This window comes from Brassica napus, chromosome A1 (assembly GCF_020379485.1).
Source record: "Brassica napus cultivar Da-Ae chromosome A1, Da-Ae, whole genome shotgun sequence".
Classification (NCBI taxonomy): Eukaryota; Viridiplantae; Streptophyta; class Magnoliopsida; order Brassicales; family Brassicaceae; genus Brassica; species Brassica napus.
Genome location: NC_063434.1, coordinates 25,902,334 through 25,926,450, shown reverse-complemented (window position 1 = coordinate 25,926,450; position 24,117 = coordinate 25,902,334). Strand labels below are relative to the sequence as shown.

Sequence of the window (24,117 nt, the reverse complement as noted above, 5' to 3'; positions counted from 1 at the left end):
GATCATTCATCCATAACACAAGGCAATAATAGTTTGATTCTATTTTAAACTTCGTCCTCGTGGAGAAGCATGTTTGGGACTCCTTTCTCGACTGGAAACTTTCTACCGGTTTCTTGGCATACGAGCGAGCCTTCCTCGAGGTGGAGCTCGAGCAACGCGTGGTGGAACTTCCTGAGGAACGATTCGTCGGATTCTAGCGCCGGTGCGTGACCAGGAAGCTCGGTGTACCCCATGGAGCGTGCACCGTCCACCAGAGCCTTCCACTCGATCTTGGCCAGCATGTGTCTGAGAAAATCAGGGTTGAAGTCAACCTCCTTCTTGATCACCTTCTCGGCTTCGATCCGGAGAGGGAACTTGTTGACCACTCCCTTGATGTTGCAAGTCAACATATTGTGCACTATCAACCTCATCTTTTTCGCCTCTCGCTTTCTCTCTCTCTCTCTCTCTCTCTCTGCGGCGATGTGTCGTGGTGGGCGATGACTGACGAAAAGGTCTGGTTTAGCTAGAATCTAGTTGTGTAAATGGGCTTTATCCATTTAAGGCCGATAGCTAGAAATGAAAATGTTAATAAAGGTTGTAAGTCCATTAGTACCATAGGTCCGTAACTTACTATCAAAGTGATCAGAAATTTTCTATTGTATGACTTATGCATGATCACGAAAAATATTGTATAAAAATAGTTTTTCCCAGAAAGGTAAAATGAAGAATATATGTGATATAAAAGAAACAAATCTGCTAGAAATAAACCACAAAAGAGTAAGAACATCTTTGGGTTCACTCCCCCTCTGTTTTCGAGTTGGGATCTTGACTGATTATCTTCAATATTCAGTGTAACTTCAGAGAGAAAGAAAAAAGTAACACCTTCTCAATTTAAGATTTGTATTATTTTGTTATGAAATTAAAATTAAATAGAAAATAAAATAAAGTTATATACAAATTGACATCTATCATAGTTTTAAAGAACAAAAATAACATTTTTGACTTTTTTTCTACTCTTTTAGTCTTAGTCATTTCATGTTGAGAGCTTTGAGATTTCTTCAGTGCTCTAAAAATAGTAAACAACTAATCCATAGATATAATTTGTTTATCTAAATTACATATAAGTCTCATTATAAGTTGTCATAATTTGATACACAACACACACACAAGCTTAATTTGTCAAATTGTAATTATTGCATAGTTATCAATACAGAAAATAAATGGAAATAAAATCAAAAGAAAAAGAATAGACTATATACTTCCTTTTGTGGAAATATTTATGTATTTTTTCCAAAAAAAAACATGCAAAAAGAGTTATAAAATAAACATATCATATGAGTTTAATTTACAGAATAACCAGATTGAGTTATTATAAGTGGATATATTGTGCCAAAAAAAGTGGATACAAAGAAAACGACATTAACGAAGTAGAGCGAAGGCTTCTTCATCTCTTCGGGTTGTAGATTAAAGAGAGTTTGGTTACGCTCATTTCTTTCCTCGATCTTGCTTTATCTTCCTCCTCTTTAGCTTCCTGATGAAAAGGATCTGCTGCTCTCGTTCTGATACACAAGTAAACAAGCAAACTCCCTTTTTTCTATTTTTTTATTCACTAGTAATTAATCGTTACCTTGAGTATTATTTTCGAATTTTATATTTTCCTATATGAATGTTTTTGTACGGACAAACTGGTGGAACATGATTATGTTATGTCTGATTACGCCATCTTAATGCTAGATTGTACTAGGACAAAAATCTCGTTCTAGTAAAGGAAAACCCGATGGAGAAATCAAGTTTGGATATAGTTTAATGAAGGGGAAGGCTAAGCATCCATTGGAGGATTATCATGTTGCTAAGCTCATCAACGTCGAAGGCAATGAACTTGGTTTATTTGCAATCTTTGATGGTCATAAAGGTGATCAAGTAGCTGCTTATTTGCAGAAACATCTCTTCTCCAACATCCTTAAAGATGTAAGTCTTACAAAATATTGTAGTTTACTTTTGTGTATTATGATTAGTTATAATGTGTTAATGTTTTCTAGGGAGAGTTCTTGGTTGATCCTCGAAGAACGATAGTAAAAGCTTATGAGAATACAGACAAAGCGATTTTGTCGGATACTAGTTCGGATTTATGGAGTGGTGGTTCAACCGCAGTGACTGCTATTTTGATAAATGGGAAGGTTATGTGGATAGCTAATGTGGGTGATTCAAGAGCCATTGTGTCTCGTAGAGGTAAAGCAACGCAGATAAGTGTTGATCATGATCCTAATACTGATGCTGAAAGGAGTATGATCGAGAGTAAAGGTGGATTTGTAACCAACAGGCCAGGTTAATTAATATTTTATTTTTATATTTTTGAGTATTATACATATAGCTATTAAATAATAGTGATGATGATTCTCATGTTTGTGAGTTTTGAGCAGGTGATGTTGCTCGAGTGAATGGTATATTAGCTGTGTCTCGTACCTTTGGTGATAAGGACCTCAAAGCGTTTATGAATAGAGAGCCTGACATTAAGGATGTCAAAATTGATAGCCACACAGAGATTCTTATTTTGGCTAGTGACGGTATTTCAAAGGTGATGGCAAACCAAGAAGCAGTTGACATAGCTTTGAAGTTTAAAGATCCAAAGAAAGCGGCTAAACAACTAGTTGTTGGAGCATTGAAAAGAAACAGTAAAGATGACATATCTTGCATTGTTGTCCGGTTTAAATAGATGATAGATTCAGCTTATGTGATTCTTGTTTGGGTCCGGCTCAGTTTGTTCTGATTCTTGGTACGTTTGCAGTCTCAAAATGTTAGGAGTTTAGTTTGACAAACCAGATAACATCTTATCATATAAAAAAACAAAATAGAAATTTGATTAATAATTTAGTCTTGAAGATATATTCTTGGAATAATGAATAACTGATCTATTTGATACTCTATTTTTCTTTGATACATGTTTTATACATTTTCTTCCATATAGTATAACCAGTGTTTTGAAATCCAACCAGATCTGTGGTCGAACCGGTAAATCCGGTGATCCAATATATAATCCGGTTTGAGTTTTTGGCAAAATCCACTATTTAAAAATTTGGTAAAATCCACAAAAAACCGTTTAAACCCGGAATCCGGCTTCCGGTTGAACCAATACCATATAACTGAAAAATAATCAATCATTCCATATGCATTCCACATCAGTAGGCTTACAATTTTACAAGGCTTTTATAAAAGGCCTAAATATAGGCCCATGAGGCTTTCAGAAAAGCAGTATGTTTTATAACCTACGTAGGGTTTTCGAAGCAAGAAGTTAGAGACCGCCTCTAATATAATACCAAATGCTATGCAAACATCATATACAATCAATCACAAGCGTTTATGCTCCAATGTCAATAGTTCTATGTTCTCGTTTAATATTTTCATTAGATTCTGAGCTTTGTTATGTATAAGGAAGAAAGATATGCCTCTTCTTTCAGCAGCAAGATACATTCTTGTTAGCTTTGTTCTGGAGGCAAATATCAATTCACCATCACGAGAGGGCTTTTATTATTTGCAAAGATTTTTCTCTCTCTGCAAATATTATCCTTCTCTTTGGTACATCCACCTTCTTCTTCCAACATTTACAATCATCTCATTTCAAAAACAAGAAAAACATTGAAAATAACAAAGAGAATATTATTTATTTTGATTTATCTTGATTGAAAATAAGCACACTTCCATGAAACTTTTTCCTATGGCCAACTAATTAAATCTCATAAATGTGAACGTAATTTAGCCTAATACGAAATTAATAACCAGTGAAATGTTTGGTTTAGGAATCAAACACTTTCTACATTTAATAGAAATTCACTAGCTGCTACATGCGTTAATAATCCTTACAAGATATGAAAATAATACAGATGTTTAAGACTTAACAGATCCGTTAGAGACAGGAACCTGTTGTTTAGTCTGCATAAGAAAAGACTTCAGATGTTTAACATAAGTTTTAGGTTTTTCAAAATTAAAGATATGACCAGTTCTTTCGATGACAACAAGCTTCCCATTATCTCCTAAGTGCTGTTTAAGTCTCTTACCCATCACCAATGGAAACACTCGATCATGCTCTCCCCATATAATCAAAGTTGGCTGCATTCATAATTAAAAAGTTATTAATGACGATTAGTGAGAGTGATTAATGAGAAAATTCGAGAAGAGGGATGAACCTGTGTGAGCTTTGGAATTTCGGAGACTATTCTATCTTTTGGTATGTCTTTGATCAACTCCCTCTTTTCTTTAACATTTTCTCTGGTCAATGCCTGTTTTGGTTCATTTACATTTTTTTTTTACAAATTAGTAAACTTTTCATGTAAATATAAAAGGTTAGCGGAATGTGCCGGGTCTAGTGGGTGGGCGAAGCTAGGTTGTAATACTCTGACTTGGGAAATTTTGTTCAAATGGAACTTGTAACCGAAACTGAATTCCCGTTTTCGGGTTTGAAAAAATATTTATTTCTTAAAGAAAAAAAATAAAAAAATAAAAAATAAAAATAAAAGGTTAAACAAAAAGAATAAGTTGTTCATGTTGTGCGCACTGCGCGGAGTAAGTACTTTCCGAAAGAACTGCCATAAGAAGTACAACAATAAAGTACCAGACAAATGTTAATAAAAAAGGTCTGAAAACTGCATTATAAATGAGATCTAGTAAAAAATATGGATGTATACATATTTCAATATATGTGTATAATCTACTATAAATTTTTGACAAAATATAGTGGATAAAATTAATAACTTGTTCTTGTTGTGTAGGTAGAACAAGTACTCTGCAAAAGAACTGCCATAACAAGTACCACAATGAAGTACCAAACAAATATTAATAAAAAGTTGCATTATACTCTAGTAAATAATATATGCATGCATATTTAACTATATATATAAGTATAACTAGGTGTCTTCCTACACCATGTGCAGTAAAAAAATTTAAAATATTTTTTAACAGATAAATATAAATTATATTTTAAAACAAAATTTTATTAATATTGTAATTTTTTTCTTTTCGTATCAATATTTTAATATAAATTTGATTTCATTAAACATAAAAATTATATTTAAGAATATGCATGTATATATTTGAAATTATAATCTTAGATAGATTTTTCTATCTATTTATTTTAATTAAATATATTAAATAAATTTGCAAAAGTTGCATGACAACCAAAAATTAAAATTAAACAATATTTATAAAATTTGTAGATATATAAGAAAATAATGATTTTACGATTAAATTTTTATAATTTTCTAAAAAAATTGTATACATTTTTGAAAATTTTAGTAATAAAATTGTATAATTTAAAAATATATAATTAAATTATATTTCGAAATTTATAATGTCATATTTGAATATATTTATTTTAATGATGATTTATGAGTTATTCTCATATTTTTAAAAAAATTCCAAAAATACAAATTAAAATTAAATGTAATATATAAGTTATTGCCATATTTTAAAAAGTTTATCAAAAATATAAATTAACATTAAATGCAATTGTCTATGTCATATTAAGTTATAAGACATGTCATCAATTTCAGTAGCCACGTCATATTTGTTTTGTGAAATTGATCGTAGAAAGGACACGAGGCAAAATCACTTCACAAATATAGTCTAAAAGATTAGCAATTTTTGACAAAAAAAAAAATATAGTGAAAAAAATTAAAAACCGAAAAGTGAAATTATACAGAAAAAAATCCAGCTAGACAGGTCTCTCTAGAACTTCAAGTGGACAATTTAATATCTTATCTAAAAACAGTTAGAATCTTTCAAATATCTCTTTTTGAAGACTATTTTTCCCATTTGCTAGATTTTTATCATCTTAAAAACTTTTTCGCCTTTTTCTGATCATAATAATATTTACTACTGTATCTGTTAAAATGCATTAAGACAGGTAGACACATGTCCAAATATCATTGGATGAACAAGCTAAAAGAAGAAAGTAGCTCACATGTTCGATGAAATCATGGAGCAGACAAGGAGGAACCAGTCTCGCCAACGCCGGCTTGTAGAAGATGTAACCGATAAGTTCCCGTAGCTTCTTCACAGACTCCGGCACGAGAATCTTGGAAGCTTCATCAAGATCCGAGACGGCGAAAACGCCGTCCCTCATGTCATTCTCCTCCACGCACACGGCGGCGCAGCATATCACCACCTTCTCAACGGCGTCTCCGTACATCGACGCCATTCGGTAACCGACGAACCCGCCGTAGCTAAGACCGACGAGGCTGAAACGTTTCACGGACTGGGCCTCTAAGGCCCGCATAAGCGTCTGGGCCTGGAAAACGTCGGATCTTTCGGGTCGGGTCGTGGAGGATCCGCCGAAGAAAACGAGGTCGGGGATGAAGAGGTTGAAATGAGGAGAGAGGCGTCGTGCGACGTCGTACCATTGCCAGATGGCAGAAGCTCCGAGTCCGTGGATGAGGAGGAGGTTGGGTTTGGACTCGTCTCGGGTCTTGGATACCCAGAAATGGACCACGGTTCCGTCTTTCAAGTCGATGGTTACGGGTCGTATACCGGATCTTTTGAACCCGTATCTGTAAGCCCCTTCTATTACTTCAGAGAAGCTGAAGCAACCTGTCATTACAAAAAAGAGAGTTTAAAATGTGAAGTTTCTAAAAAAAAATTGAGTAGAATATATTGTGGTGTGTGTTGTGTTTGGTTCTCTGGTATTGGTTGGGGATTTATTGCCAACCATCAGAAATTTAATATTTATATACGTCAGGAGGCTTATATTGAAATATGTTTTCTTTTAAAACTATGGAGTCACATCACTTGAAGCTAGTTTTCTTTGCATGTAACAGAGATCAATAAATTATCATTTTTTATTATTATTATTAGTAAGAAAATAAATGTTTTTACAAGAATCAGTTTATTTATTTATCTTCTCTAATTCTATCTTCAATAAAAAGGAATACGAATGTAGAATCTGTACAATATGCGTTGTGTTACCTACTTACCTTTAGTACATACTAGTATTTGCTTTCTTGTCAGGCTGTACAATCAAATCTTTTTAAAAGGTAGCCAAAAATTGTATACATTTTACGAAAATATTTGTATCTGAATTCGAGGCGCACGTGGTAATCTTAAATGGGAACATAAAGTTATGACAGTGTCTAGGTTTGAAATTTAATTCCATAAATCCAAGAATTGAAGGTTGACAAAAAATCCAAGAATTGAAGACTCGATAAGATTACAGCTTGTGAAATAGACACAAACCAAAAACAACGCGTCGTTCAAATTTGGTAAAAGAAAGTGTCTTTTCTTTGTCAAATCATGAAAAAGTTTTCCATCTATCAATATTATAGAAGAAAATAAAATTATATTTTCTAGAATTAATTTGAAAATCGTGAGAATAAAAAATGATCATTCCTTTGATCAAAAAAAAAAAAGATCCTTCTTCTTCTTTTTCTTTTGTCAAACAATATCTCATTTTATTCAAAAGATAAGACAAGAGTTTCAAATTAGCAATCGAATCTGCTAACATATTGGTTTCTCTAAATAAAAATCAGAAAGTAATCAGCCTAAGTTGAAGTGACAAGAGCATAATCACCAAAAAAATTATCAGTACTTTTTATTATAAAACCGTTAGAATTTATTTAACAATCTCTATAATATGACATTATATGATGTTGAGAACCATGTAACAACTAGCATATTGGTCAGCTCAATGTGTTCTCCTTTCCCTTGTTAAATGTTAATCATATTGATTAAGGAGTGAGAATCGGAGAAAACATGAACTCATCTAATTCCTTTGTTACTGCCTTCTCGTAAACACCCATCATCAAGTAGAACTACTTGAATAAACTTTCGCGAGTCGAGAACCATATTGTTTCCAGATTTGTATTAATTACCACGGAAAATACATCTTATACCACACTTCTGTGTACTAGCATTCCAAGCACCATCCACAATTTCATTAAGCAATGAAAATAATATGGTTATATGGCTCATCTTATTTTAGTTAGTTTTTGTGACACCTGACAATGACATCCAATTAAAGCCAAATTAGTAGATATGTTGGTAGCTAACTTTATTAGCTTCGATGTAGTTTTGCATGTGTCAAGTAATCAATAACGTCGCTACATCTTTTCATTTGTACGGAATATATATGTTCGATAAAAAGATGCTTCATTTCTACGCAGATTAAATTAATCAATGGACTGCTGACTATATTTATTCGGATGGAAAACAATATGGTTGAATTAAGACGAATAAAGAGATATTAAAAAGACTAGTCATATTGTTTATCAAAGAGTCAAAGACTTTCTCCTTTATCAGAACTTTTTTTTCTTAAATAAATTGCTTTATATGCGCTAAACCCAAGTTGCACGGCCAAGGGCTTACCCCTTCATCGTCTCAAAAACATGATCTAGTTCTTGTTTTGCGGGGTATCAATAATCAGCTCTGCAAATATTCACTCTTCTGATTAGTATCAATAGAATATCAATAGAAAAATTACCCCAGCAGTAAGGCGATAAAAAAGAAAAAAACTGTATTATCTCTTATGTATATTACTACCGTCTGTCCACACGGAAATATTGTCTCGAAGTATCTCTACGATAAACATGGTATCTTCGTACGACTGCTTGTCAGCACCGTCAAGTTCAGAGATTGCTTCGTCGTAAGCCTTTTTAGCCAATTTACACGCACTGTATATTTTTAAACACTTGAATATTTTATTATCTAACGTTCTAAAACATTAAAGCATTTATTAAATGCGTGCACAGTTATACATTATGCATACCTTTCAGTAGATTTAAGGATCCCATAGTTGAAAATCGAGAAGTTCAAAGCCAAGCCAAGTCTAACCATATTCGTTGGCGATAAACCACCCTCTGCCGTTTCCATTGCAATCTACAAGTACATACAAGCCCTTTATATATTATATCAAATTAACAAAAAAAAACAAAATATAAGAGATAAAACACAACTGAAAGATGACCTTATATGCCTCGAGAGAATTATCTGCAGCTCCTTCACGTTCAGCATCAGAACCAAACTCTGCCATATATCGAAAATAATTTGCTTTCCTGCATACCAAGAAACACAATAAACAAGAAAAAACAATGACGGTGACGATAACGACATTGATTATGATGATGGGATGTAAGTTGTAACTCACATTGCGTAGTAATAAACGGTTGACTCGACATTGGTAGTTGATGGAATGAGATGAGAATCAATGAGAGACAAAATGTCATTACAAACACTGAAAAACTCATGTTTAACTATCTCTAGCTTTTTATTAATCAATTTCACGTTTTGCTTGTTTCCTTTGGAGTCTTCCTTTTCTTCAATGGAAGATAATGCTCTCAATGATGCTCTCTTAGTCGTCATCACATTTTTGTAGCCAATTGCTAGTAGTTCTCTCTCTACGTCAGTTAGCTCTATTTCATACTCACATACTTTTCTCATCGATTTCGTCATATCTGCCACGTAACATAAGTTTGTAATCATGTGATTTGTAAACATAACTAATATGTAATTCAATACCACAAATTATATAACCATTGACCGGACGACCACATGAAAACATATAAACCAGTTTGGTCATTAACCATCGAAAATTGTCCTGATATACTGGTTTAGATCAGGATCAACTTGTGTAACGACGCAAGTCTAGTTTGAAAAACGCAACTATGCGAAATTATACAACTATCGACTGGACGACCGCATGAAAACATATAAACCAGCATGGTCATTAACCATCGAAAATTGTCCTAATATACTGCTTTAGATCAGGATCAAGTAGTGTAACGACGCAAGTCTAGTTTGAAAAACGCAACTATGTGAAATTATACCATCATATCTTTTAGCTAGGTAAGCAATCGTAGCCATGTAAATCAACTTCCCTCTATCGTTTTCCATAGATTTGATCTCCACCAGTTTATCTGTATTGTTTTCTTAATGTGAATTAAAAGGGATGATCGATGTCAGATTAGTTGAAACTTTGAAGAGAAGTGATTATGGAGATAAAAAATGGATTACCGAACCCAACCATGCGTCAAAACAGGTCTATATATATATATATATATATCATAAACTACTATACAAAAGATATTATTAAATTTGTAAGAAAGGAATTGACAAAACAATTTGTAAAATGGAAAAATTAAGAAAAATTGATAGGATATTTATAAAACAAAAGGAAACATTTAGGATGAGGATAAGAAGATAAATCTAAATTAAATATTTAAGATAAAAACATATATATCTTTCCAAATAAATATAATTGATGTCAGTATAGGTTGGATATGTTTCACTAGATGAACATGTATATAGTTTATGACTGTATATAAATATGAGACATTGTCAAGATTTTTAAGGGTCTTATCTTCACAATTAAAAAAAAGTAGCTAAATAGATTGATTAATAATCTATATTTTCGTTAATATTAAATTTATATTGACTAGAATCTATATGCATCCATTATTTTACTATTTATATTTAAATTTACTATAATATATACTAAATATTTTTATTTTATAAGTTTTATATATATTAACAAGGTTTGAAAGTAGGATGTAAATTCAACATTATAATTATGCTTTTATAAACAAAAGCATAAAAGAAGATAGTGATATAACCTTATATGTAGGCGGAGGAGAGAAGCCCATATATTTGCAGTCCAAGATAGATCTTTTACAAGGCCAAGTATACGACCCAGTAGGAACGCTTCAGGACGACCCCATTACAATTGCAAGCCCTCTCGGTTAAACGACTGCTTGTCACTTTGGAATGCACACTATAACTTATACAAAGTTCTTTTTTATCGTATTATTAAATGGGCTTTTCGCAGAATTGACCTATAACTTAAAGTCAAACACAAAACTAACCTTTTTTTTTTTGAAAATTGGTTTTGCCCTATTTACCCTACAAGTTCATATAATTTACGAAAATGCCATCAATTTTTTTTTTCTTTTTTTTTTCGAAAATGACATTTTTACTCTCTCACCCTCATCATCTTCAAGTAATTACAAGATTGCTATTGTCATCAATACCACAACCACCATGAACAACCAATTTGAAGCTCTTAATGCTCTCAAAATCGATTTACCCTTCTTCTTTTTCCATTCTTGTGAACTAAACACAACATATCTCTCACTTTCTCTCCACAATGAGCTAAAAAAACCCAAGATTTTGATTCTAAATTTTTTATGGTTCATAAAGTCATAGAAGCTAACGATTCTGGGTGGGTTACTTTCGTTTGTGATTCTGTGTGCTTGGAGAAGCCTTATGTATGCTAGAAACTTATCTCACCAATTTAAGGTATGACATCGAGTTTTTTTCCAGATCTGTTCGTCAGACGACTTACTTGGGAAGTCGTCTGGCTGTAGACAACTTACCTAGAAGTAGTCTGGTCAACGCAGAGGTTATTTCTGCAATTGACTTTGAAATCTGTAACCTGAGATGACTGAAAGTTAAGTCGTCTGTTTTTGTTTGGTTTCAAAAAAATTTCCAAAGAACCTAGACGACTTACATTTCAGTCGTCATAGGTTAGTTTTGCATTTGACTGGATAATTTCAGAAGTTTGACTTCCCCAGACGACTTACATTTTAGTCGTCTGGCGAAAATTAAAATAATAATATTTTTTAAAAAGTAGACGACTTAAGTCGTCATAGGTTAGTTTTGCAATTGAAAAAAAAAACTTCAAAATTTAATTATACACAGACGACTTATAATTCAGTCGTCCACGAGACGACTTACTTGTAAGTCGTCCATGATTTTTTTCCGAGATTCTGGTCAAACCTCGTAAATCCTGGACGAATTACATTTCAGTCGTCTCGTGGGCGACTGAATTATAAGTCGTCTGTATATAATTAAATCTTGAAGTTTTTTTTTCCAGTTGCAAAACTAACCTATGACGACTTAACTGTAAGTCGTCTACTTTTAAAAAAATATTATTATTTTAATTTTCACTAGACGACTGAAATGTAAGTCGTCCAAAAAAGTCAAACTTCTGAAATAATCCAGTCAAATGCAAAACTAACCTATGACGACTGAAATGTAAGTCGTCTAGCTTTTTTGGAGTTTTTTTTTTAGCCAAACAATAGTAGACGACTTATTTTTCAGTCGTCCGAAATAACAGATTTCAAAGTCAATTGCAAAAATAACCTCTGCGTTGACCAGACGACGTATAGTTTAGTCGTCTGGACAACTTAGATTGAAGTCGTCCGCGTCTTCTCCGCTAGTTTTTAAGTCTTCTACTTTAGTTTTTGAATAACTTGTATTTTTAAGAGTGATAAGTAACTTCAAGATATGTAAAACTCATATTTACAAAATATGTTCTCTCCCTTAGTTTTACTAAATTTGACAAAGTTTTTCAACGCAAACTTATAATAAAATATGATATGCTTTGACTAGTTACTATTGTTTGTTTCCATCTCTTAAGTATTATTGTTATAGACAATAATGATGACTATTGTTATGAGTTGGAAGAAGGGTTAAAATGCTTCTTAAAATGTTGTATCAATATAAAGCTACCAACATTCTTGTTTACTAAGATGAGAAAAAGGCCATTGGAGTTTATTATTGCATATGAGATCCAAAGATAAGAAAAAGGCTACTGAAGTCTATTATTTCATTGATTTGTAAATGTGTAAACACATTGTTAGCACATTTAATACATCTTGGAAAACATTATTACTGATTTTACAAAAAATTCACAACTAAAAGAGTAGACATGCAATTCACAAAACAGACCACAAACAAAACTATTATAGATCATTCCTCTACAAAGACAAGCTTGGATTCCACTTGAGTAGACAAGACCACACGACTTTTAAGAAGTCCAGACGACTTCCAGGAAGTTCAGACGACTTTGTCAGAAGACTTTTAGGAAGTTCAGACGACTTCCAGACGACTTTACAGGAAGTCCAGACGACTTTACAGGAAGTCCAGACGACTTTGTCAGAAGACTTCCAAGAAGTCCAGACGACTTCCAGACGACTAACAGGTAAGTCGTCCCAGAAGTCTTCCAGATCTGAAAAACCTGCATATTAAATCCAGATCTGAAAAACCTGCATATCCAAAAACGTTCAAATGGCTTAAAAACAGAAAAATGAGTGAAAGATTAGATAAATCTACCTTTACAAAACACACAAAAATACATATCTAAAAATAATAGATCTACCTTTAAATTAGTGGAAGATGAGTACCATCTAATTAAAAACCTGCAAAAAAGATAGATTAGTAAGAAAGACATGAGACAAAACTGGAAAATTCATATAAAGTTTGGTGTTTTCAAGTCAAAGAGATTAGAGTGGGTTTGGAGAGTTTTAGTTTGGGAAAAAAGTAAGAACTTTATACAACAAGAAGTTACCAAATGAAGAAAAATCAGACATAAGAACTTACCAAAACGCTCAGATCTATTATGAAAGGGAGACTTCGTCAGAAGACTTCCATGAAGTCCAGACGACTTCCTGGAAGTCCAGACGACTTCCTGGAAGTCCAGACGATTTCCTGGAAGTCCAGACGACTTCCTGGAAGTCCAGACGACTTCCTGGAAGTCCAGACGACTTCCTGGAAGTCCAGACGACTTCCTGGAAGTCCAGACGACTTTGTCAGAAGACTTCCAAGAAGTCCAGACGACTTCCAGACGACTAACAGGTAAGTCGTCCAAGAAGTCTTCCAGATCTGAAAAACCTGCATATCAAATCCAGATCTGAAAAACCTGCATATCCAAAAACGTTCAAATGACTTAAAAATAGAGAAAATGAGTGGAAGATTAGATAAATCTACATTTATAGAACACACAAAAATACATATCTAAAATTAATAGATTTACCTTTAAATTAGTGGAAGATGAGTACCATTTGATTAAAAACCTGCAAAAGAGATAGATTAGTAAGAAATACATGAGACAAAACTGAAAAATTCATATAAAGTTTGGTGTTTTCAAGTCAAAGAGATTAGAGAGAGGTTGGAGAGTTTTAGAATGATGAACATTACATTTTTGTTGCAGCCATTTGAGAGGAGGAGAGAGAATGTGTAAATTTTTTTTTATATAAGGAGACAAAAAATCCAATAAAGTTAAATATTTTTGACTCAGACGACTTCCTGGACGACTTACATTTCAGTCGTCTGGTGAAGAAATTAAAACAGACGACTTACATGTAAGTCGTCCAGAAGAGTTTAATATTTTTGGCGGGAAATTAAATATTTTTAGCGGGAAACTAAAATAGAAGACTTTCCAGACGACTTACAAGTAAGTCGTCTGGTTTAAATTATTTAAGCGGAAAAATAATTTTTTTAAAAAAATTTAGGCGGGAATATTTGGACGACTTACATGTAAGTCGTCTGTTTTAATTTCTTCACCAGACGACTGAAATGTAAGTCGTCCGAGTAAAATGATCCGGTTAGGTTAAAACGTACATTGGTAAAATTAAAGGTTCGGTACGATGTGGACGACTGAAATATACGTCGTCCGAATAAATTATTCAACAGACGACTGAAATATAAGTCGTCCACACCCTAAACATAACCCCTAAACTTAATTATCTAATTAAAGACTTCATAAAATCAAATCAAACTTGAAAAGTGTTTACTATACACATAAATAAACACATATAGGTGAAAACTAATTTTTGAAAAAAACATTTTAGTTTTCCAAAATCTAACCCTAACAATACATACAATACTACAACATATGTTTGCCAAACTCCTAAACCAAAGTATTTCATGATTCACTACTTCCACTCATCTATCTTCAAAACAAATCAATTTTATCATATCTTAATTTATATCACTTAAAACTGTTTATAATTACTTGATTTTTATTTTTCACGCATCAAAATATTTTTTTACAAGATTTATAAATTATTTTTAAAATAAACCGGTACCAAACGACTTACACTTCAGTCGTCCAGACGACTTCCAACATCTCAGACGACTCAGACGATTTACTAGGGCTATATTCGTAAAAATGGCTTCTGTTTTTGTTTGGTCACAAAGGGCTGAGCTGTAATTTCACTAGGCTTTTAGGTTAGTTTTGCATTTGATTCAAGTTTGGGTATATATTTAGAGTTAAAATCAAGTTGTGGGTTAGTTTTGTCAAAAATCCTTTTTTAAATTCGGTAATAAGTATCTTATTCATTGATATATTAAAATTATCACAACAAGTATATATATATATATATATATCTTTCGTTGGACCCATTCTTTAATTTAGTTTTGTAATATACAGCGTCATTTCTCCAAATCCGATTATATATATTTGTGGAGATAACATAACATTTTAGCAAAAAAAGAGATAACAGAAGTACATAACAAACGTCTATTGGATATATATTCTTTACTATGTTTTACGTAATTTTACACGACACGTATATAAAACAAGGACAACATGTTTATAAACTTTTCCATGTCGCTTACGTCCACTTTGTGTATTTGCCTATAACCGTTGGGATTTGTTTTGAATAATAAAATTTTCGAGATTGTGTGATGCTTAATGTGTGCCAAGTTTCACGTTTTCTCAAAAGAAAGCGAAAGGGAACCTATAAACAAAAATACTCCCTCTGTTCTTCCTAATGCAGGTAGTTTTACCTAAAAGCATAAAGATTAAAAAAGTTATTATTTGTTTAAAAAATATTATTTAATATATAGATTAGATATTACTTAACAATCATAAATATGTCTATTTTGTTTGATTGGTCCCACTATATCTAATAAATGTAAAAGTTATCTAAAAATATAAAAAATAGTTATATTTCGAAACACAAAAATTTCTCTAAAACTACTTACAATACGGAAGGGGTAATAACTTTCTAGAAACAGAAAACCAACGTTAACGTTATTTTCTACGAGGCAAGCATCACTTAAAGAATTTACCAAAATATATGTCGTTATTTTTTAATCGACCATACTAATTCAGAAATAGCCATACTGTTATGAATCCATATCAATGATAGTGTCAGTTTTAGCAAAAAAAAAAGATAGAGTCAAGTACTATATGATTGTATTGTTTGGTTATTCACCATTATAATATCACCTTATCCTAAAAAATCTATGTTTTAGAATTTTTACATTTTTTAATAAAATATATTAAAACTTAGTTATAACTGCATAGTTTTTTTTGTAATTTTATATTTCCTATATTTTAAAACCAATAAAATTTTAAGAAATGCAATTAATGTTCTTGAAATTCACGATTTTTTATTATTAGTTGACAAAAATTACATTGAAAATATAAAATATGTATCTTTTTAAAACAAAAGTTTTTTCTATAATATGATTTTTTTAGGAATGGAGGGAGTATTTGTTTTCTCGTCGAAATAAAGTAATATTTTCAACTGCTATATCACTCATATGCATGTGTCATGAGAGAGTGCTTGTTTTTGCTTGAATGATTCGAGTGTTTTAAAGCATGTGACACGAGGGACCATTAGTTGGATGTAGTCTTCTACTTAATGAGTCATAGCCACTTCATCACTGGGTCCAACGTACAGCTGCACGTATGATGGTAGGACATGTAAATATCTGCCATGGACGGATAGTATTGAATCCCAAGAGAGAAGTTCACCGCCGATTGGATGGACGCCGTTACTTGCGGCTACCCGACGCAACTACCGGACCTGATGCTTACGTACGTTCTCTTACTGTCTTTCAGTCGTTTTGTCTTTTCTTTTTCGTTTTCTAAATAAAAGCTCTGGCTAATGTTGCTTGTCTTTTCTTTAGAGCTTTTAGAAAGAAAAACACGATCTCAACATTTAATAGTTCGTTTTTTATAGTAGTTTTATATATCTGAAAGTATATTGTGTATGATCGAGTTTGAAAGAATTCATAATTTTGGGATAGTAGTTTGGATTTTGGTACATAAATATATACACTAATCCAATAGCATTTATTTTAAATCTTTCAAACTTCAACAAATAAATATATATGGGAATATTTTAAAATATTGCAATAAAAGTTAATAAAAATTTGTGTGGTGCAATGATATGCAGCTATATTAGCTAAAAGTTAATAATTCAATTTACATAACTGGATGACAAATTTGCTCACTACTATTGCAATCATAATGTGTTGTTGTGAAATATTTTTGATGACGAAAAGAATTTCGCATTATCGATTAAAAAAAATCATATATTTATATTTTATTAATTTTTCAGTCACTAACTAATCTTGTTTCATGAACGCGATGGGAATGTTATTCTATTATACTTTGTGGAAATAATATAATAAGAAAATTGAAATCATTGACTCCGTGTCTTAGCCGCGGATTCCTCGCATAATTTTGTAGCTTAATTATATGCATCCTGAATTATATTTGTTAACAAAAAAAAAAGAAATACAGTAACCAATTACTAGGAATAAGCCTATTCTTTTTATAGTAAAGAATGATATACTAAATACGTACACACAACTTTTATATGTCTTTAAGACCGAAGCGATATAAACAAACCATAGAATATAAGTTACATGTGGCTCTCCTGCATGCTCTGTAAAACTCGTCGTTTTCATAAGTCTTCTTCTTCTTCTCTTCTTCTCTGTTTTGGTTTAGTGGCTGTCATCGTTTTGTATTGGTGAAAGATAATCTAAAAACAAAGTACGGCGAGATTTCAGAAACTCTGGCCGACACATCAGCGGTTTCGGCGGTGGTCGGCTCAAGAACTGCCTCCTCTTTTTCCGGCGTCATTTATCCCTTTTTATTTATCGGTTTGGTGCTTCCCAAGCTTCCAGTAGATTACGGTTAAGCTTTAATCTCCGACAAGAACATAAAGATGTTCAACTGCTTTGCTGGATTGATCGGTAAAAAGAAAAACAAGGTAAGTTAATTCCTTCTATGGCCTCTGTTGGACTTTGTGGTGTTCTCATGAAAATTTTCAGGTGACTTTGTGTTTGTTTGTGAATTTTTCAGGCAAGTTATTTATGTTTGAGATGTTTCCATTTGTCAATGAATGAATGTTCCACATAGATAATTAGATTAAAAAAAACTAATATATAAAGATTAGGACTCGTTAATACTCCCTCTGTTTCATATTAAGTGTCATTTTAGCTCATTTTTCTTGTTTCACAAAGAGTGTCATTCTACAATACCAATGCAATTTATACAACTTTTCAGCTCAAAATTAATTGCAAAATGCATTGATTTTATAAATAAATCAATTTATCCAAAATAATATTGGTTAGATATGTGATATTAATGAAAACATAAATGCATTTTAATGAGTTCCTTAATATGTGTGAAAAGTGTATAAGTGACACTCTTTGTAGAACGGAAGGAGTAGATTTTAAGTTAAAAAGTCATGATTAACTCAAACTGAATATGGTATTTGATGTTAAAAGTTATCCATGTGTATGTTGGAATCAATTCATTTATAGCTAATTAGTTTTAAGATCCATGTTTATTTTGGAATCAATTCATTTATTGTCAATTAATTTTAAGTTGGAAGTGTAGTAGCAATCTAATACAATAGTTCATTTGTTGACCTAAACAGAGGAATCCAAAACCTACTCTGCCACCAAGAACACAAAGAATCCTTCAGATCAGACGTGAAGAGCCAGTGAAGCCTCTAGAGAAGGACGAGCCTAACACCAACGTGATCCACCACAAGTTCATTGATCACAAGGACAACAGCCCTACGGAGCAAGACTCATATGATGGTGAAGATGAACGCGATGAAAACGACTCTCCTAAATTCCAAGTTCAAGAACAACCGGTTGCGTCTCCGACAAGTAAGGAGCTAGGTAAGGAAGTGACAGACTGTTCTGAAAATGAACATGATGTTGAAGAAAGCGGCCACGTCAGCGATCCTGGCTTAGGTAGAGCCACCTCTTGGGTTGCTTCACCTAAGCTCAAACGATCCTGCTCCACTCTCAGCAAGTTCAACGGTGCTGAACCACCGCGTGCTCTCCACGACCCGAGAGATAGCTTCGAGACCAAGTCTGTTAGGTCACATAGAAGTGCAGATGGAGTGATGCTCAAGAAACATTCATCAATGCAGATACTTCCTTCAGGAAGCAGGAGGCTATGGTGGAAACTGTTCCTCTGGAGCCATAGGAACCTTCACAAACACCTTGTCTCCCTAAAGTCTTCAGGCAACAATCACCAGTCTGGTTACACCTCTGACTTTGCTGAGCAAAGCCAAACTAGCCATCAAGATTCTGCAAACAACCACCAATGTCATAAGAATCAGTGGGTAGCGTTCTCTGCGGAGTCCTCTTCGATGAAACGAGTGGATGAGTGGGTAAGAGGACTAGATGTAGACACAGTGATTCCAGTAAACGAGGAAGAGGACAAGCCCAGCTTCATGGCTTCTTCTAAGATGGTGAGATCACCCTCAGGAAATGTAAATGACTCAGAGGCTATAGTACATGCAAACAGCTTAATCCAGTCCCTGAGCAAATCCTCAAGCATGGCTCACATCTCGAGCATAGGCTTGAAAGCTGTCCCAAGCATCTCACATTTCACCAGCCTCAAGTCCATTGATTTATCCAACAACTTCATAGGTAAGCTAGTAGATAGTCTCAGCTAGGCATGGGAGTTCGGTTTTCAATTTCGGTTCAGTTATTTTGGTTTTTGGTTTTCCGGTTTTAGAAATATAAGAACCGTTCGGTTATTTATGAAAATTTGATTGGTTGGGTTCTTTCGATTTTCGATTCGGTTCGAGTAACAATGGTAGGAACCGGCTAATACCCGACAAATTTTTGATTTAAATTTGGTTCGGGTTCTGGTTTTCTGGTTAATTCAGACAATTCAGATTTTTTTTAGTTCACACAATTCGAGTTTTTTTTTTAATTCATACAATTCGGGTTTAAAATTAGATTTTTCTGTTTCTTTGAACTAGTTATTGGATAATTAGGATAAATCTAAATATTTCGAATAAAACTATTTGGTTTATTCGGTTCTTTTGAATGATTCAGATAATTTCAAATATTTCAGATAAACAATATTTGAGGTTTATTTTTTGGTGTTTCGGTTATTAATAGTATCTTTAAATATTTGGTAATTTTAAAACTAAATATAATTTATATTTTTAAATAAAAATTGTATTACATAAATTTGGTTATCCATCCTTATTTCGGTTCAGCTTTTTGTTATAGAAATATAGAAACTGTTCGGTTGTTTGGGAACTTTGGTTTGGTTCACGGTTACCCATGCCTCTGGTCTCAACTATATGTGTGTGTGGGTTAATAGACAATGTTCTATTAATTACAGTTCAAATTACTCCTGCATCGTTTCCAAAGGGCCTTCATGCGTTGAACCTATCCAAGAATAAGATCAGTGTAATTGAAGGACTGAGAGAACTGACACGTCTAAGAGTTCTTGATCTCAGTTACAATCGTATTTCTCGCATTGGACAAGGTAAAGATTGCAGCTATATTACACAAAACTATTCGGTTGCTTGTTTGGTTCCTGTCTTAACCTGAAGCTACCTTATCAGGTTTATCAAACTGTACACTGATCAAAGAACTATACCTAGCTGGGAACAAGATCAGCAACGTAGAAGGCTTACACAGACTGTTAAAACTCATTGGTCTCGATCTTAGCTTCAACAAGATCGCAACAACAAAAGCAATAGGCCAGCTAGTTGCCAACTACAACTCTCTCGTCGCTCTCAACATCCTTGGCAACCCGATTCAGAGCAATGTAGGTGAAGACCAGCTGCGAAAGACCGTCTCCAGCTTGCTCCCTAAGCTAGTTTATCTTAACAAACAGCTCATTAAGCCACAGAGAGCCAGGGAAGTGCTCAAAGACAGCGTCGCGAAAGCTGCTTTTGGTGGTGGAGATTCTCTGCACCACAGACGCAAAAGAACATCTGCCAAGAGAGTTGTGGGATCACCTTCCCCTAGCTCCAATCATCACAAAGGAAAGGGACGTGGTTCCAAAGGCAGAAGCCAACATCAGCTGAAGAAAACTTCAACTGCAGAGAGAGAACATCACACTGAAATCTTCAAGTAGCCTTCACCTTTTCAGCTTAAACATAAGCCATATATTTCCATCTTCATTCTTTTAAACAGAATGGTTCCAATAATGTGTTTACTTTGAAACTTTTTATATTGAATTGGCTATTTGGTAAATGATGCAGCAAGATATCTGGAAATTATCTTTTTATTAGAATTATTTATTAGGACAATTATATTTTTTATTAGTATTTTCTATATTTTAATGGCTTTTTTATTTTGATTAGAATAGGGTTTTCTAGGTTAGTGATTTATTATAAATATACATTTAATCTTAAAGTTATATTCATTTTCATATTAAGTACATTTGAGCTTTCATAGCTAACTAGCTTTTATAGCGAGAAAGACTATTTAAAAAAAATGTTTAATAAAATACTGAGAATAATATTCTCAAACCTAAAAGTTTCCGTTCCATTAAGAAAAAATTAAAAATGAAATAAAATTATTTTATAAAATCTTCACAAATGTCGGGACATATTCTTATATTTATTATAAATAGACATTTAAACTTAAGGTTATATTCATTTTCATATTAAATATATTTTGAACTTTGCTACAAAATACTATTTCTAAATCGTATTTATTTTTTAATAAAACACCGAGAACAATATTCTCAAACCTAAAAGTTTCCTCTCCATCAGTAAAAAAAATATTGAAAATGAAATACAACTATTTTATTAAATCTTCACAAATGTTGGTACATATTCTTTTCACTTGTATATAATAAATCTAGATTCTGTAAAATGGGGAAAACTCATGAAACCAGATAAAGAAACTTTCACCGGTGGTCTTACGTCCCCTGGCGTGTCTTTCTCCTTTCTTCATCTTCCCCGTATACCCACACCATAGTTTGATGACTGGTTCTACACTGTGATACTTTTCAACAAAAAATAGAGAAAACCTGTGTCTACTATGTCCCTTCTTGTTTTAGATTGATTGTCGCTTGGTGAAAGGCTTTTGGCAGATGAGGAGTCTCTGTTCACTGCTGCTTTCAACCTCTATGACTCTAGCCTCCCACTTCAACTGCGTTGTCAAAGCTCTGGCCGTTTCCACCAGCTGTGCCGTGTCACGGATTATCACCCATCCCTCTGGACGAAGTAATCTATCAATCTCTGTGAATATGTTCAGAAGCGAGCATGAGCTCCGGTGCTGACTTGTCTGGAGAGACAAAAGATTGTCTGCGTGGACAAGATCATATGTTCTTGGATAACTCGGGAACGCTTCACACCTGAAGTTTGTACAAAGACAAGTTGAGAAACAAAAAATTTCAAATATATTTTTTGTATAAAAATATAGTTTACCATGTAGAAATAATTTCAAACTACACAAAGATAAAAAAAAATATGTTAATAAATTATTAAGCTAGATAAAAATAAAAAATATATATTTATTTTACAAATAAATAAAGTAATTATATTTAAATGCATAAAATAAATGTTGATATAAATAATAATAATAATTACAAAATATATATTATGTAATAGTGTATTAAGAATATTAGAGTATAAATATTTGAAATTTGCATAATGTCTACCTCACCGTTATTACATGTTTAAGTTATTTAAATCACATGAATATGAGAAGACAAGAATAGACTTTTTTTTTTTTTTTTGTTATGACTCACCAGTCGTGTAAGACGCCGACAAAGCCACGGTCAAGGATCATTGGGAGGTGGTTAGGTCCAGCCGTAGGAACAACGTTCATAACCCAGACCGTTTTCTTTGCTTCCAGCAACGCGGAGTTGAGACCACCGAACTGAGCATTCATGTCCAAAACGTTTCTCAGCATGTTATAAGGAGGTGAAGGATCTTCATCGCCTGGTCTCTTGGGGTGATCAGAGAATATCAGAGGAGACAAGAGAGACCAGTATTCTCTTACTGTTACTTTCCAATTCTCAGCATCTTCTCCAACCTCCTCCTGGTGAAGACCTGAACCAACCAACTAAACCATATGAGAAAACAAAAGGCTCCAGAAAGTATGGATTCAGAAGGTAAATGCTAAAATGTTCAAGAAATAGCTAAACATTTCTATAAAATATTTTAGTTTTTGGCTTTAATTATAAGAACATTTCAATGAATTATAAAAATTAGAGATATAAAACAAAAGAAATTAGACAGATTTGTGGATTTGTACTAAAATTATTGATTTGTACTAAAATTACTAAAACAGATTTAGACTAATTTATATCGATTTAAAATGGTTTAAACCGATTTGAATTGTATAAATCGAATTTTATGAAAATCGTTTCGGTTAGGACCGATTTTTAGAACATTAATGTTAACTAAGGAGTCTAACCATATAGTGAAAGCTCAGTCTTGTTCATGTGAGACCGGCTAGGCCATCTTGTTCTCCCTTCAATGGGAATCCACCTCTTGCAACGTGTTCCACCAAGACACATCTGAAGCGGCTTGTAATAAGGAGACTCAACGTCATGCCCTTTGTTACACACAGAAGGTCCCACCCCAGGCTTCCTGTTTATTACAACATTTAATGTAAGAAGACTTAAGATTCTGGATAGAGTATGGTGTGTGTCACTAACCGAGAACTGTAACATTTGGTTTTGGTTGTCTTCTTCAAACAACAGTCTTGTCTTGCTGAGACAAAAGAGACCAACAGATACTCTCAGCAAAATCACGAACAAAGCTCCATCTCTTAAGATCCTCTTTGCTACGAGCGTTTGTAAGAGGAGATGTCCAAACAAAGTAACCTCCTGGCTTCAGAACTCTATCAATTTCCACAAGAAAAAGCCCCTCTGCACACAGCGGATTATAAACATAAACATTAAGGCCACAGCTCCCTCCATCGTTTTTTTAGTGTCATCAAAATGGTTTTTTTTTTTTACCTTTCTGGTCCCAATCAATGCCGCAGCTTGAGCAATGCAACATATCAAAGGAAAGAGAAGGATACGGCAACTGCTTTGACACAAAGGAAGCAATCATTGCAGGGAGACCCCTCTCTAGTGTTAGCTGAACTTGGCTACCTGAGGCTTCATAGTTCGCTATGCACATTGTTAAGAGGTGCTTGGAGAGTAGATGCGCTCCAAAGCTACCATAACCACATCCAATATCCAATATAGTTCTCACCTGAAAACAAAAATTAAACAGCATATGAGAAGCTGATCTGAGAGATAGAGATAAAAGATGGACCTATCAGTGAAATGATTTTTCAAACCGATTTTTAAAGGGTTCAAAAATCGCCCGAAACAATAATTTCTATGAGCGCCTAAGT

The 24,117-nt window shown here is 33.3% G+C and overlaps 5 protein-coding genes and 2 pseudogenes across 5 annotated transcripts; 3 read left to right on the top strand and 4 right to left on the bottom strand.

Moving 5' to 3' along the window:
* LOC106348549 overlaps positions 1-24,117 on the top strand; it is a 39,737-nt pseudogene that overhangs the window by 10,874 nt on the left and 4,746 nt on the right.
* Positions 45-688, bottom strand: LOC106354569 (multifunctional methyltransferase subunit TRM112 homolog B-like). The gene has a single exon (XM_022705269.2). The coding sequence runs from the start codon at positions 408-410 to the stop codon at positions 45-47; it is 366 nt and encodes a 121-aa protein (XP_022560990.1). The 5' UTR covers positions 411-688.
* On the top strand, positions 477-3,536 carry LOC106357329 (probable protein phosphatase 2C 17). The gene is made up of 4 exons (XM_048734953.1): positions 477-491; positions 1,714-1,947; positions 2,019-2,304; positions 2,400-3,536. Exons 1-4 carry the CDS (start codon positions 477-479, stop codon positions 2,690-2,692), a joined length of 828 nt encoding a protein of 275 aa, XP_048590910.1. The 3' UTR covers positions 2,693-3,536.
* BNAC06G38710D (uncharacterized hydrolase YugF) lies at positions 3,769-6,667 on the bottom strand. The gene is made up of 3 exons (XM_013794533.3): positions 5,933-6,667; positions 4,161-4,253; positions 3,769-4,083 (listed from the first exon to the last, which is right to left on the bottom strand). Exons 1-3 carry the CDS (start codon positions 6,563-6,565, stop codon positions 3,862-3,864), a joined length of 948 nt encoding a protein of 315 aa, XP_013649987.1. The 5' UTR covers positions 6,566-6,667; the 3' UTR covers positions 3,769-3,861.
* LOC125575825 (14-3-3-like protein GF14 epsilon) lies at positions 8,480-9,602 on the bottom strand. Its single transcript, XM_048734950.1, has 4 exons — positions 9,107-9,602; positions 8,927-9,014; positions 8,729-8,838; positions 8,480-8,633 (listed from the first exon to the last, which is right to left on the bottom strand). The coding sequence occupies exons 1-4, from the start codon at positions 9,454-9,456 to the stop codon at positions 8,480-8,482; spliced, it is 702 nt and encodes a 233-aa protein (XP_048590907.1). The 5' UTR covers positions 9,457-9,602.
* Positions 17,345-21,006, top strand: LOC106354566. Its single transcript, XM_013794532.3, has 4 exons — positions 17,345-17,750; positions 18,423-19,434; positions 20,144-20,290; positions 20,370-21,006. Exons 1-4 carry the CDS (start codon positions 17,706-17,708, stop codon positions 20,885-20,887), a joined length of 1,722 nt encoding a protein of 573 aa, XP_013649986.1. The 5' UTR covers positions 17,345-17,705; the 3' UTR covers positions 20,888-21,006.
* Positions 21,542-24,011, bottom strand: LOC125577560 (annotated as a pseudogene).

Bases quoted from the DNA above. Each gene is read 5' to 3' on its own strand.
- LOC106354569 (XM_022705269.2), bottom strand. From the start codon at position 410: ATGAGGTTGATAGTGCACAATATGTTGACTTGCAACATCAAGGGAGTG.
- LOC106354566 (XM_013794532.3), top strand. From the start codon at position 17,706: ATGTTCAACTGCTTTGCTGGATTGATCGGTAAAAAGAAAAACAAG. The intron at 17,751-18,422 runs GTAAGTTAATTC...TGACCTAAACAG, and splicing joins TCGGTAAAAAGAAAAACAAG to AGGAATCCAAAACCTACTCT. The intron at 20,291-20,369 runs GTAAAGATTGCA...CTACCTTATCAG, and splicing joins TATTTCTCGCATTGGACAAG to GTTTATCAAACTGTACACTG.
- LOC106357329 (XM_048734953.1), top strand. The intron at 1,948-2,018 runs GTAAGTCTTACA...AATGTTTTCTAG, and splicing joins TCTCCAACATCCTTAAAGAT to GGAGAGTTCTTGGTTGATCC. The intron at 2,305-2,399 runs GTTAATTAATAT...AGTTTTGAGCAG, and splicing joins ATTTGTAACCAACAGGCCAG to GTGATGTTGCTCGAGTGAAT.
- BNAC06G38710D (XM_013794533.3), bottom strand. From the start codon at position 6,565: ATGACAGGTTGCTTCAGCTTCTCTGAAGTAATAGAAGGGGCTTACAGA. The intron at 4,254-5,932 runs GTGAGCTACTTT...GAACCAAAACAG, and splicing joins TCCATGATTTCATCGAACAT to GCATTGACCAGAGAAAATGT. The intron at 4,084-4,160 runs GTTCATCCCTCT...TTATGAATGCAG, and splicing joins AAATTCCAAAGCTCACACAG to CCAACTTTGATTATATGGGG.
- LOC125575825 (XM_048734950.1), bottom strand. From the start codon at position 9,456: ATGTTTACAAATCACATGATTACAAACTTATGTTACGTGGCAGATATG. The intron at 9,015-9,106 runs GTGAGTTACAAC...CTTGGTATGCAG, and splicing joins ACCGTTTATTACTACGCAAT to GAAAGCAAATTATTTTCGAT. The intron at 8,839-8,926 runs GTCATCTTTCAG...ATGTACTTGTAG, and splicing joins ATTCTCTCGAGGCATATAAG to ATTGCAATGGAAACGGCAGA.